The sequence below is a fragment of the Heptranchias perlo genome, chromosome 4 (assembly GCF_035084215.1).
Source record: "Heptranchias perlo isolate sHepPer1 chromosome 4, sHepPer1.hap1, whole genome shotgun sequence".
Classification (NCBI taxonomy): domain Eukaryota; kingdom Metazoa; phylum Chordata; class Chondrichthyes; order Hexanchiformes; family Hexanchidae; genus Heptranchias; species Heptranchias perlo.
In genome coordinates, this window is record NC_090328.1 from 96,773,635 (window position 1) to 96,786,616 (window position 12,982).

Sequence of the window (12,982 nt, forward strand, 5' to 3'; positions counted from 1 at the left end):
CCCAACCATCTTCAGCTGCTTCATCAATGACCTTCCCTCCATCATAAGGTCAGAAATGGGGATGTTGCACAGTGTTCAGTTCCATTCGGAACCCCTCAAATAATGAAGCAGTCCGAGCCCGCATGCAGCAAGATCTGGACAACATCCAGGCTTGGGCTCATAAGTGGCAAGTAACATTCATGCCAGACAAGTGACAGGCAATGACCATCTCCAACAAGAGAGAGTCTATAAGCACCTCCCCTTGACATTGAACAGCATTACCATCACCAAATCGCCCACCATCAACATCCTGGGGATCACCATTGACCAGAAACTTAACTGCACCATCCACATAAATACTGTGGCTACAAGAGCAGGTCAGAGGCTGGGTATTCTGTGATGAGTGACTCACCTCCTGACTCCCCAAACCCTTTCCACCATCTAAAAGGCACAAGCCAGGAGTGTGATGGAATACTCTCCACTTGCCTGGATGAGTGCAGCTCCAACAACACTTAAGAAGCTCGACACCATCCAGGATAAAGCAACCCACTTGATTGGCACCCCATCCACCACCCTAAACATTCACTCCCTTCACCACCGCCGCACTGTGGCTGCAGTGTGTACCATCCACAGGATGCATTGCAGCAACTCGTCAATTCTTCTTCAACAGTACCTCACAAACCCGCGACCTCTACCAACTAGAAGAACAAGGGCAGCAGGCACATGGGAACAACACCACCTGCACGTTCCCCTCCAAGTCACACACCATTCTGACTTGGATATACTTCCAGTCTTCAATACTTCATCTTCGCTGGGTCAAAAGCCTGGAACTCCCTACCTAACACCACTGTGGGAGAATCTTCACCACACGGTCGGCAGCGGTTCAAGAAGGTGGCACACCACCACCTTCTCAAGGGCAATTAGGGATGGGCAGTAAATGCTGGCCTTGCCAATGACGCCCACATCCCATGAATGAATAAAAAGCTTCTACAAGAATGCAAAAAGGAAGAGAGTAGCAAAAGTTACCATTGGTCCCTTAGAGGCTGAGACAGGAGAAATTATAATGAGGAATCAGGAAATGGCAGATGCGTTAAACAAATATTTTCTATCTGTCTTCACAATAGAAGACACAAAAAGCATACCAGAAATAGTAAGGAACCAAGGAGTAAATGAGAGTGAGGAACTTAATATCACTGGAGAAAAAGTACTGGACAAACTAATGGAACTGAAAGCCGACAAATCCCCTGGACCTAATGGCCTACATCCGAGGGTTCTAAAAGAGGTGGCTGCAGAAATAGTGGATGCATTGGTTATGATCTTCCAAAATTCTCTAGATTCTGGAATGGTCCCAGTGGATTGGAAGGTAGCAAATGTTACCCCGCTATTCAAGAAGGGAGAGAGTGAGAAAACAGGGAACTACAGGCCAGTTAGCCTCACATCGGTCGTCGGGAAAATGCTGGAATCCATTATTAAGGAAGTGGTATCAGGGCACTTGGAACATCATAATATGATTAGGCAGAGTCAACATGGTTTTATGAAAGGGAAATCGTGTTTGACAAATTTATTAAAGTTTTTTGAGGGTGTAACTAGCAGGGTAAATAAAGGGGAACCAGTGGATGTAGTATATTTGGGTTTTCAAAAGACATTCAAAAAGGTGCCATATAAAAGGTTGTTACACAAGATAAGGGCTCATGGGGTTGGGGGTAATGTATTAGCATGGATAGAGGATTGGTTAAAGGACAGAAAACATATAGTGGGGATAAACGGGTCATTCTCAGGTTGACAGGCTGTAACTAGTGGGGTACCGTAAGAATCAGTGCTTGGGCCTCAGCTATTTACAATCTATATTAATGACTTAGATGAAGGGGCCGAATGTAATGTATCCAAGTTTGCTGATGATACAAAGCTAGGTTGGAAAGTAAGCTCTGAGGAGGACACAAAGAGTCTGTAAATGGATATAGACAGGTTAAGTGAGTGGGAAACAGGTGGCAGATGGAGTATAATGTGGGGAAATGTGAGGTTATTCACTTTAGTAGGAAGAATAGAAAAACAGAATATTTTTTAAATGGTGAGAAACTATTAAATGTTGGTGCTCAGAGAGATTTGGGTGTCCTCGTACAAGAAACACAAAAAGTTAGCATGCAGGTACAGCTGGCAATTAGGAAGGCAAATGGCATGTTGGCCTTTATTGCAAGGCGGTTGGAGTACAAGAGTAAGGAAGTCTTACTACAGTTGTACAGGGCATTGATGAGACCTCCCCTGGAGTACTGCATACAGTTTTGGTCTCCTTATCTAAGGAAGGATATGCTTGCTTTGGAGGCAGTGCAAGGAAGGTTCACTAGATTAATTCCTGGGATGAGAGGGTTGTCCTATGAGGAGAGGTTGAGTAGAATGGGCCTATACTCTCTGGATTTTAGAAGAATGAGAGGTGATCTCATTGAAACATACAAGGTTATGAGGGGGCTTGACAGGGTAGATGCTGAGAGATTGTTTCCCCTGGCTAGAGAGTCTAGAACTAGGGGGCATAAGCGCAGGATATGGGGTCGGCCATTCAAGACTGAGATGAGGAGGAATTTCTTCACGCAGAGGATTGTGAATCTTTGGAATTCTCTACCCAGAGGGCTGTGGATGCTGAGTCATTGAATATATTCAAGGCTGAGATGGATGGATTTTTGGACTCAAGGGAAATCAAGGGATATGGGGATCGGGCAGGAAAGTGGAGTTGAGGTCGAAGATTAGCCATGATCTGATTGAATGGTAGAGCAGGCTCCAGGGACCATATGGCCCACTCCTGCTCCTATTTCTTATGTTCTTATGCACCGTGTAAGGGCTGTGGTTCATATACCTGCATCGTGTGACAGCTGTGGTTGATGTACCTACCTGTATTACTGTAGTACAATGACAGCTTGCACCTGAAGTATCCAAATCAAACTACTCAAACACTACGGGCATAATTTTAACATGGCGGCGGGAACTCAGCGGGTGGGTGATTAGGCACGTCGGAAACCCGTAAATAATTCCTGTGCGTTGGTTTGAGCGATCGCAAGTGAATTGAAGCTCTTAATTTTAATTCCGGGTTTCGTGTCTCCAAGCTGCCAACCCACATGACATGCTGTGAACTGGAGTATTTAAAGGGCCAGTGCATAAATGGATTTTGAAGGACAAAGGAGGAGCATCGAAAATGCAGCATCATAGAGCCAAGGCAGCACCCCGTTTCAGCAACGCTTCCCTTGAGTTGCTACCAGCTGGTGTCAGAAGCAGGAGGGAAGTCCTGTACCCAGAAGTGGGCGTGTTGGAGCCGGGATGCGGTCCCACTCCGAAAACTTAGTATTTTCACTGCCCACCTACCCCCAATCCACCCGTTCTTAGGGGTTAAAATTACCCCCATTGTCTAAGAATATAAGATGGATCTTTTTAGGAAAATGACTAAATTGCAGACCTGCTAAAGAGTCCGGGGAGGGGGAGGGAAGGAGGGAGGGATTTAATGGCAAAATAAAGGTTAGTGAAATGGGATCTACATAGACCACTGGGTCCGTTTGTGATGCATTCAGGTGAAGAATGTGCAAAAATCACACGAGCACTTTAAGAATATAGATAAGTGAATTAAAATATTCATTATTTTTATAAATCCAAATGGAATTGATGAAACTAGTACAGTTCCCATGAAACCAAGTCACCTGGCGAAATTATGCTGGAGATACAATAGTGTGTGTGTATGCATATGTGTGTGTGTGTGTGTAAGTTTGGGTGTGCACACATGTGTGCACGCGCATATGTGTATGTGTGTGTGTGTGTCTGTATGCATACATGCGCACATGCCTATGTGTGTATGTGTGTGTGTGTGTGTGCGCGCGTGCGCAATACACAAGCTCCGACTGGTATTTCCAGGTCTTCAGCAGCTGAACCAGTGGTTCTTAAAGGGACCTCTGGAGACCACTCAAGAGGAGGCCCCAAAAATGTCCAAAATGTTTTTTTCTGTTGCATTGGAGGAGCAGGAGTGCTCCTCCTGGCTCCACAAAACAACCATGGGCCGCTGCCAGCCCACCCTCGCACGCACTCCCGGAGCAACTCCCCTCCCCCGTGGACCTCGGCACTGGCTGAAATTTGTTAGGCTCTGACAGGTGAGTTGTGTTGGGGGGTCTGATTGGCACCCACAGCTCACGGGAATTATGATGATGAGGTCCTTGGATCTCTCTGTTGCTGCGCACTGCCGGTTTGGGGCGCTAACGGATTTAGGCCCCTTTCTGTCCTGATGCTGGATATATGCATTTTAAATAAGTATGTGCACAGCTCTGTCATCCCCTGGTGGGAGCGGGACATTTCGACATTGTCCATTCGGACTGTCCTGACTCTGCGGTACCTGCAGTATAAATTCAGCTTTAGAGATTCGCACTTCACCAACATTCACCCTTTGCTGCCAGAAAAACATAGAAAATCTCAGGGTCATTAAAGCCTCGGAGGATGATTTCCCCCCGAGCCCCCACTGGGTGTCAGATGGGTACAGGGTACCTGAGGTGAGGGGAAGAGTCCACCAGCATTTTCCAACACAGTCTGGACACCCTCTCAGCACTGGATCAACCGCCCCCCCCCCCCGACCCAACCACCTCCCAGCAGGGGCTTGCACTGGGATTGGGGGGCAGAACCATCAGGGCCATGCTCCAAGCCAACAGATGGGAAAGTCCCATATGTCGTTCTAGGGAAGGGAATAATTTTCTACCATTCATCTTCAGGCTGCTCCTGGGACCCCCACAAATCTCTGGCACCAGTTTTTGTATTTGGGGCGTCCCTCAGGGAAAGTCAGTGGAATGTGAGGTGGAAGGTCTGGGAACGACCGCCTCCTGCCTGATCTGCAGTGTTACGGTAGGCCTGTGCCCACCCCAGGCTCAGCCCCAGTCTGCTCCACTTTAGAAACCGCCAGTAATTCCAGGGCATCGTCGGGCTGGAGACCTGACTCAATGGACTCTGCCCCCTTTTTCCGCGTCATTGTGCCTTGGGAATTCAGTGTTTTCCCCAAACCTGTGCTCAGGACCACCTAGTCTGGCTTCGTGCTGCCCTACCACTTTTAATCAATGATGTGTTTCTCCTTTGAGGTGCGTGTGCAATTTTTTTTTTATTCGTTCATGGGATGTGGGCATCACTGGCGAAGCCCGCATTTATTGCCCATCCCTAACTGCCCTTGAGAAGGTTGTGGTGAGCCGCCTTCTTGAACCGCTGCAGTCTGTGTGGTGAAGGTTCTCCCACAGTGCTGTTAGGTAGGGAGTTCCAGGATTTTGACCCAGCGACAATGAAGGAACGGCGATATATTTCCAAGTCAGGATGGTGTGTGACTTGGAGGGGAACGTGCAGGTGGTGTTGTTCCCATGTGCTTGCTGCCCTTGTCCTTCTAGGGGGTAGAGGTCGCGGGTTTGGGAGGTGCTGTTGAAGAAGCCTTGGCGAGTTGCTGCATTGCATCCTGTAGATGGTACACATTGCAGCCACTGTGCGCCGATGGTGAAGGGAGTGAATATTTAGGGTGGTGGATGGGGTGCCAATCAAGCGGGCTGCTTTGTCCTGGATGGTGTCGAGCTTCTTGAGTGTTGTTGGAGCTGCACTCATCCAGGCAAGTGAATAGTATTCCATCACACTCCTGACTTGTGCCCTGTAGATGATGGAAAGGGTTTAGGGAGTCAGAAGGTGAGTCACTCGCCGCAGAATACCCAGCCTCTGACCTGCTCTTGTAGCCACAGTATTTATGTGGATGGTGCAGTTAAGTTTCTGGTCATTGGTGACCCCCCAGGATGTTGATGGTGGGGGATTCGGCGATGGTAATGCCTTTGAATGTCAAGGGGAAGTGGTTAGACCCTCTCTTGTTGGAGATGGTCATTGCCTGGCATTTGTGTGGCGTGAATGTTACTTGCCACTTATGAGCCCAAGCCTGGATGTTGTCCAGGTCTTGCTGCATGCGGGCATGGTCAGCTTCATTATCTGAGGGATTGCGAATGGAACTGAACACTGTGCAATCATCAGCGAACATCCCCATTTCTGACCTTATGATGGAGGGAAGGTCATTGATGAAGCAGCTGAAGCTGAAGAGTTTGACCAGGAAGAGATCTAAGCCTCTAGCCCCAAAAATAACCGTATTTCAAAAACCCACTCAGTGAAGTAATGCCTGAATTTACCCATTTTCAGCTTGTACTCATGCCCCCTTATTCTGCTACCACGTAATAACTCAAAATCCTATCAGATCCTCTTTTTGGATGAGACATTAAACTGAGCCCCGTCTGCCCTCTCGGGTGGATGCCAAACATCCCTTGCCACTATTCGAAGAAGAGCAGGGGAGTTGTCCCCGGTGACCTGGCCAATATTTATCGCTCACCCAATGTCACTAAAAGAATTTGATTGGTCATTTATCTTAACATAGAAATATAGAAACATAGAAAATAGGAGCAAGAGCAGGCCATTCGGCCCTTCGGGCCTGCTCCGCCATTCAAAATGATCATGGCTGATCGTCTAACTTAGTACCATGTTCCCGCTTTTTCCCCATATCCCTTGATCCCTTCAGCATTAAGAAATATATCTATCTCCTTCCTGAATACATCTAATGATTTGGCCTCCACTGCCTTCTGTGGTAGAGAATTCCACAGGTTCACCACCCTCTGAGTGAAGAAATTTCTCCTTATCTCAGGTCTAAATGGCATACCCCGTATCCTGAGACTGTGACCCCTGGTTCTGGACTCCCCAGCCATCGGGAACATCCTCCCTGCATCTAGTCTGTCTAGTCCTGTTAGAATTTTATATGTTTCGATGAGATCACCTCTCATTCTTCTAAACTCGAGTGAATATAGGCCTAGTGGACCCAATCTCTCCTCATACATCTATCCTGCCATCCCAGGAATCAGTCTGGTAAACCTTTGATGCACTCCCTCCATGGCAAGGACATCCTTCCTCAGATAAGGAGACCAAAACTGCAACAATACTCCAGATGTGGTCTCATCAAAGCCCTGTATAACTGTAGTAAGACATCCCTGCTCCTGTACTCAAATCCTCTTGCAATGAAGGCCAACATACCATTCGCCTTCCTAACTGCTTGCTGCACCTGAATGCTCGCTTTCAGCGACTGGTGTACAAGGACACCCAGGTCTTGTTGCACCTCCCCTTTTCCCAATCTATCACCATTCAGATAATAATCTGCCTTTCTGTTTTTACAACCAAAGTGGATAACCTCACATTTATCCACATTATACTGCATCTGCCATGATCTTGCCCACTCACCCAACTTGTCTAAATCACCTTGGAGCCTCTTTGCATCCTCCTCACAGCTCACATTCCGCCCCAGCTTTGTGTCGTCTGCAAATTTGGAAATGTTACATTTAGTTCCCTCATCCAAATCATTGATATATATTGTGAATAGCTGGGGCCCAAGCACTGATCCCTGCAGTACCCCACTAGTCACTGTCTGCCACCTGGAAAAAGACCTGTTTATTCCTACTCTCTGTTTCCTGTCTGTCAATCAATTCTCAATCCATGCCAGTATATTCCCCCCAATCCCATGTGCTTTAATTTTGCACACGAACCTCTTGTGTGGGACCTTATCAAAAGCCTTCTGAAAATCCAAATACACCACATCCACTGGTTCTCCCCTATCTATTCTACTAGTTACATCCTCAAAAAACTCCATGTTTGTTAAGCATGATTTCCTTTCATAAACCCAAGCTGACTTTGTCCAATCCCGTTAATGCCCTCCAAGTGTTCTGTTATCACATCTTTTATAATGGACTCTAGCATTTTCCCCACTACTGATGTTGGGCTAACTGGTCTGTAATTCCCTGTTTTTTCTCCCCCTCCTTTTTTAAATAGTGGGGTTACAATTGCCACCCTCCAATCTGTAGGAACTGTTCCAGAGTCTATAGAATTTTGGAAGATGATCGCCAATATCCAGGGCCATTTCCTTTAGTACTCTGGGATGTAGATTATCAGGCCCTGGGGATTTGTCAGCCTTCAGCCCCATTAATTTCCCTAACACTATTTTTTTTTACTAATACTGGTTTCCTTCAGTTCCTCCCTCTCACTAGACCGTTGGTTCCCTAACATTTCTGGGAGGTTATTTGTATCCTGCTTTGTGAAGACAGAAGCAAAGTATGTGTTTAATTGTTCTGCCATTTCTTTGTTCCCCATTATAATTTCCCCCATTTTGACTGTAAGGGACCTACATTTGTCTTCACTAATCTTTTTCTCTTGACATATTTATAGAAGCTTTTCCAGTCAGTTTTTATGTTCCCTGCTACTCTATTTTTCCATTCTTAATCAATCTCTTTGTCCTCTTTGCTGAATTCTGAATTGATCCCAATCCTCAGGCTTGCCACTTTTCCTGGCAATTTTATATGTCTCCTCTTTGGATCTAATACTATCCCTAATTTCTTTTGTAAGCCATGGTTGAGCCACCTTTCCTGTTTTAATTTTCCGCCAGACAGGAATGAATAATTGTTGTAATTCCTGCACACGTTCTTTAAATATTAGCCATTGCCTATTCACCATCATCCCTTTTAGTAAAGTTCCCCAATCTATCATAGCCAACTCGCACCTCATACTTTCATAATTCCTGGAGTCACGTTTGCGGCTGGAGAAACGCCTATCTGTTCCCCTTACAATTGAATCCCCTGTCAATATAGCCCTGCCACTCTTATTCCTCCCCTCCTGTACAGCAGAGCCACCCGTGGTGCCACAAACTTGGCTGTTGCTGCTTTCCCCTGATAAGCCATCTCCCCCAACAGTATCCAAAGCAGTATATCTGTTTGAGAGGGAGATGGCCCCAGAGCACTCCTGCTCGATCTGCCTAGTCCTTTTACTCTACCTGGCGGTCACCCATTTCCTTTCTGCCTGCGTAATCTTTACCTGCAGTGTGACCACCTCACTGAACGTGCTATCCACGATAATCTCAGCATCGCGGATGCTCCACAGTGAATCCACCCGCAGATCCAGCTCTGAAATACGGTTAGCCAGTAGCTGCAGCTGGACACACTTCCTGCACACATGGTCACCAGGGACACTGGTAGTGTCCATGACTTCCCACATAGTGCAGGAGGAGCATATCATGGGTGCGAGTTCTGCTGCCATGACCTGCCTTAGATTAAGTTCGTTAGTTACTCCCTTAAGGAGTTTACTCCTTTAAATTACTCTTAATTTAGAGACTGTTAACTGCACTAGGGACCTTGATTCACTAAAAAACGCTACTTTCTATAAGACCTGCATACCTTACCTTTCTTTATACTTTAGTTGCTGCACTGTAGGATAGTAGAAATACTTACCTGAACCTACTTACCAATCAGCTGCCTCCCCGCGACGCGCCACTTTTTCACTGGTGACGTCACCTCTGGAACTCCGCTGCTGATCCCAGTTTATCCGCCTCCGACCTCATTTACCTCAGCTCTCCCGCTCTCGGGCCCTCCTTTATCCGCCTCCGATCTCGCTTAGCTCAGCTCTCCCGCTCTCGGGCCCCTCCTTTATCCGCCTCCGATTTTGCTTAGCTCTTATTGCAGTTAGTGGGCTCTTGATGTGCGCAAATTGGCTGCTGCGTTTCCCTGCATTACAACAGTGAATACACTTCAAAAAGTATTTCATTGGCTGTGAAGCACTTTGGGATGTCGTGCAGTCGTGAAAGGTGATAAATGCAAGTTCTTTCTTTTATATCCCTGACCCGTATTAATTTGAATACCTCCACCTTAAACTGGTTTCAGTCTTCTCCTCTCCCAGAAGGGTCCTGGTTCTTTGGCTCTGTCCTCATGTTTTATCCTCTTGCCCCCTTAATCATTCTTCTCTGCACCTTCTCCATTTGAGGTACATCCTGCTGTGAGGGGACCAGAACTGCACACGGTTCTCCTAGGTCGGAAAGTTCCTCAGGGGGCTTCTCCCAATTGGTCGGCGGAACTGAAGTTACATCGGCCGATTGGAAGAACCCCCGAAGAATTCACCCCTCAGGTGTGGCCTGACCAAGCCTGTACTGCCACCATCCATCGGAGGGAGCTGCACTTAGCTGCAGCAGAAAATAGATGGTTAAGTAAAACAGTTAATTTCTCCAAATAAAATCCTGGAGATACACAGCAGGACCATCTGCATCTGTAAAGAGAAAAGACAGAGTAACATTCCAGGTGTAGAGCCTTCGTCAGAACTGGAAGCTTAAACCACTCAACAGAATAGAACAAAACAAAAGGGCAGTGGTTAAGGAAACTACAGGAGAAAGTCAGGAATGCTGACTCCTGTCACAGAGAGAGGGGTAAATGGGCCAAATGGGTGGCAAGCAGCTTTTTCTTTTGGAAAGAGGAGAACAGTGGTGGATGATGGTACAAAGATTGTCTCAGTGAGGGAATGAACAGGTACTAAAAGAACAAGAGGGCAGTGAGAAAGGCAGCAGGCAGGACACACACACAACAACAATAAAGAAATGGGAGCGATAAATAGAAAGAAAACTGCAAGTGCAGGAAATCTGAAATAAAAAACGGAAATGCTGGAAACTCATCGCTGCTCTGCCAGGCACAACCCTCAGGTGCTTACATCCCTCCTGGAGTATCCTCCGGCAGTATTAACTTTTCACTAGAAAAAAAAGAAAGAACTTGCATTTACATAGCACCTTTCGCAAGCTCAGGATGTCCCAAAGCCACCTTCTCAAGGGCAATGAGGGATGGGCAATAAATGCTGGCCTCGCCAGCGATGCCCACATCCCATGAATGAATTTTTAAAAAGCGCTTCACGGCCAATGAAGTATTTTTGAAGTGTAGTCACTGTTGTAATGAGGAAACAATTTGCACACAGCAAGGTCGCACAAACAGCAATGAGATAATGACCAGATAATTTGTTTTAGATGTTGGTTGAGGGATAAATATTGTCCAGGACACCAAGGAGAACTCCCCTGTTCCTCTTTGAATAGTGCCGTGGGATCTTTTAAGTGCACCTGAGAAGGCAGACGGCGCCTCCGTTTAACGTCTCATCCAAAAGACACCACCTCCGACAGTGCAGCACTGAAGTATCAGCCTAGATTATGTGCTCAAATATCTGGAGTGGGGTTTGAACCCACGACCTGCTAACTCAGAGGCGAGAGTGCTACCACTGAGCCAAGGCTGACACCTAATGGGTCCATTTTGGTCTTTTTTCTTGTGTTCCAGCTGTGATATTAAGCAGTGGGATTTTGATGACCCCGTCCCTCGTTCAGATCTGCTAAAAGAAGTTGCTGGAATACATGGATTGTACTGTTTATTGACCGAGAAAATAGACAAGGAACTTTTAGAGGCTGCAGGTATGATTATACAGCCTCTGTAATGAGGTGCTTTGTGGTTGTTAAAATGTCAAAACCTGAGGTGTGTAATGATGTCTTTTATTCACAGCAAGCGGGTCCTTTCTTGCTCGGTATCTTTATTTCTCAAAAAAAACTTCACATGATATCAAGGTTTATGGTGACAGAATGGGTCAAATTCAGTTTTTATTTCATCCATGAGATTTTCCGCGGTGTTTTGGGATTCTGGGATTTTTCATTGTCTCCATAAACCAATGGTTAGTTCCATTGTATCCATTTGTATTTTTTGTTATTTGTTCTTAAATTAATTCTCAAGATGTCAGCATCACGGGCAAGTGACCATTATTGCCTGTCCCTAGTTGCCCTTGAGAAGGTTTGATACAACTGAATGGCTTGCTCGGCCACTTCAGAGGGCAGTTAAGAGTCAACCACGTTGGTGTGGGACTGGAGTCACATATAGGCCAGACCAGGTAAGGACGGCAGGTTCCCTTCCCTGGAGGACATTAGTGAACTAGTTGGGTTTTTACGGCAATCCCACAGCTTCATTGTCAATTTTACTGATACCAGCTTTTTATTTCCAGATTTCGTTAAAAAACTGAATTCAAATTTTCAAGGCTTTGGGGAAAAGGTGGGAGAGTGGGATAGCTCTTTCAAAGAGCTGGCACAGATACAATGGGCCAAATGGCCTCCTTCTGTAAGAGTCTATGATTCTAACATGGTGGGATTTGAAGTCACACTCTCTGGATTACTAGTCCAGTAACATAGCTACTACACTACAAGGTAGTATTAATTGCCCATCCCTAGTGTGGGACTGGAGTCACATGTAGGCCAGACCAGGTAGAGGTGGCAGGTTCACTAAGACATTAGTGAACCAGTTGGGTTTTTACAACAATTCAGCAACTTTCATGGTTATTTTTCTGGTGCCAGCCCACAGATTACCACATTCATTGAATCCAGTTGTCACAACTTGCTATGGTGGGATTTGAACTCATGACCTTAGGGTTGCTAGTTCAGTGCCACACCACTAGGCTATTGTACCTGTAATTAGAACTATTGATTTATGGTGACTGAATTAAGTCAAATTCTGTCTTTAATTCTGTCACGGGAGTATGGGAATTTGCGAGATTTTTATCATTGTTTGGAGCATCACATTCCACGATTCCATCCACTTCTCTATAAAAACCCAAAACACTGTCTGTAGAACTGGTTCACATCAGTTTGTGTATTTAACATGTGGTTGACATCAGGTCTGAGATGCCAACCTGACCTCTTCTAACTAAACTGTTGTGGTTGCATCGTGTTTACTGGCGATCTGTCCAGAAGTGGCTCTATCGCCAAACCTTTCACAGCACGATGTTCTTGAGTATCAGGTACTAGAAGGATTTTTAAAAAATATATAAAATTTGGAGTAATTTTAAATTGCGAGAGTATTTACGTCCTGCCAGTCTTTGTTCTTTCTGTACTCAATGAAGCATTGATTCCCGCTGGGGCATTGGTCATCCTCCAGTAACTTGTACAAGTGGCCATTTAACGCAAATGAACAATACAGCTGAGCCTGATCCTGTCCTTAATTAACGACCACACCCCTTGCAATTTCCAGTACATCACAATGGATGGTGATCACCAGCTGACTTTCCCCTACCCTAGTCCATGGGGCACTGAGGCCAAGTGTAGGACTCCTACCATTGCCAAACTCAGATTAGCTGGGGATGGAACCTCAGACCATTTTGGGTCTGTATG

General features: G+C 46.0%; 1 protein-coding gene across 1 annotated transcript in view; it reads left to right on the top strand.

Annotated features, from left to right (window-relative positions):
• The window catches only part of LOC137321126 (glyoxylate reductase/hydroxypyruvate reductase-like), a 68,780-nt gene that overhangs the window by 18,522 nt on the left and 37,276 nt on the right, over window positions 1-12,982 (top strand). The window contains exon 2 of the mRNA XM_067983351.1: window positions 11,115-11,245. Coding sequence (XP_067839452.1) covers window positions 11,115-11,245 — 131 coding nt within the window. The remainder of the gene's footprint in view (window positions 1-11,114; window positions 11,246-12,982) is intronic.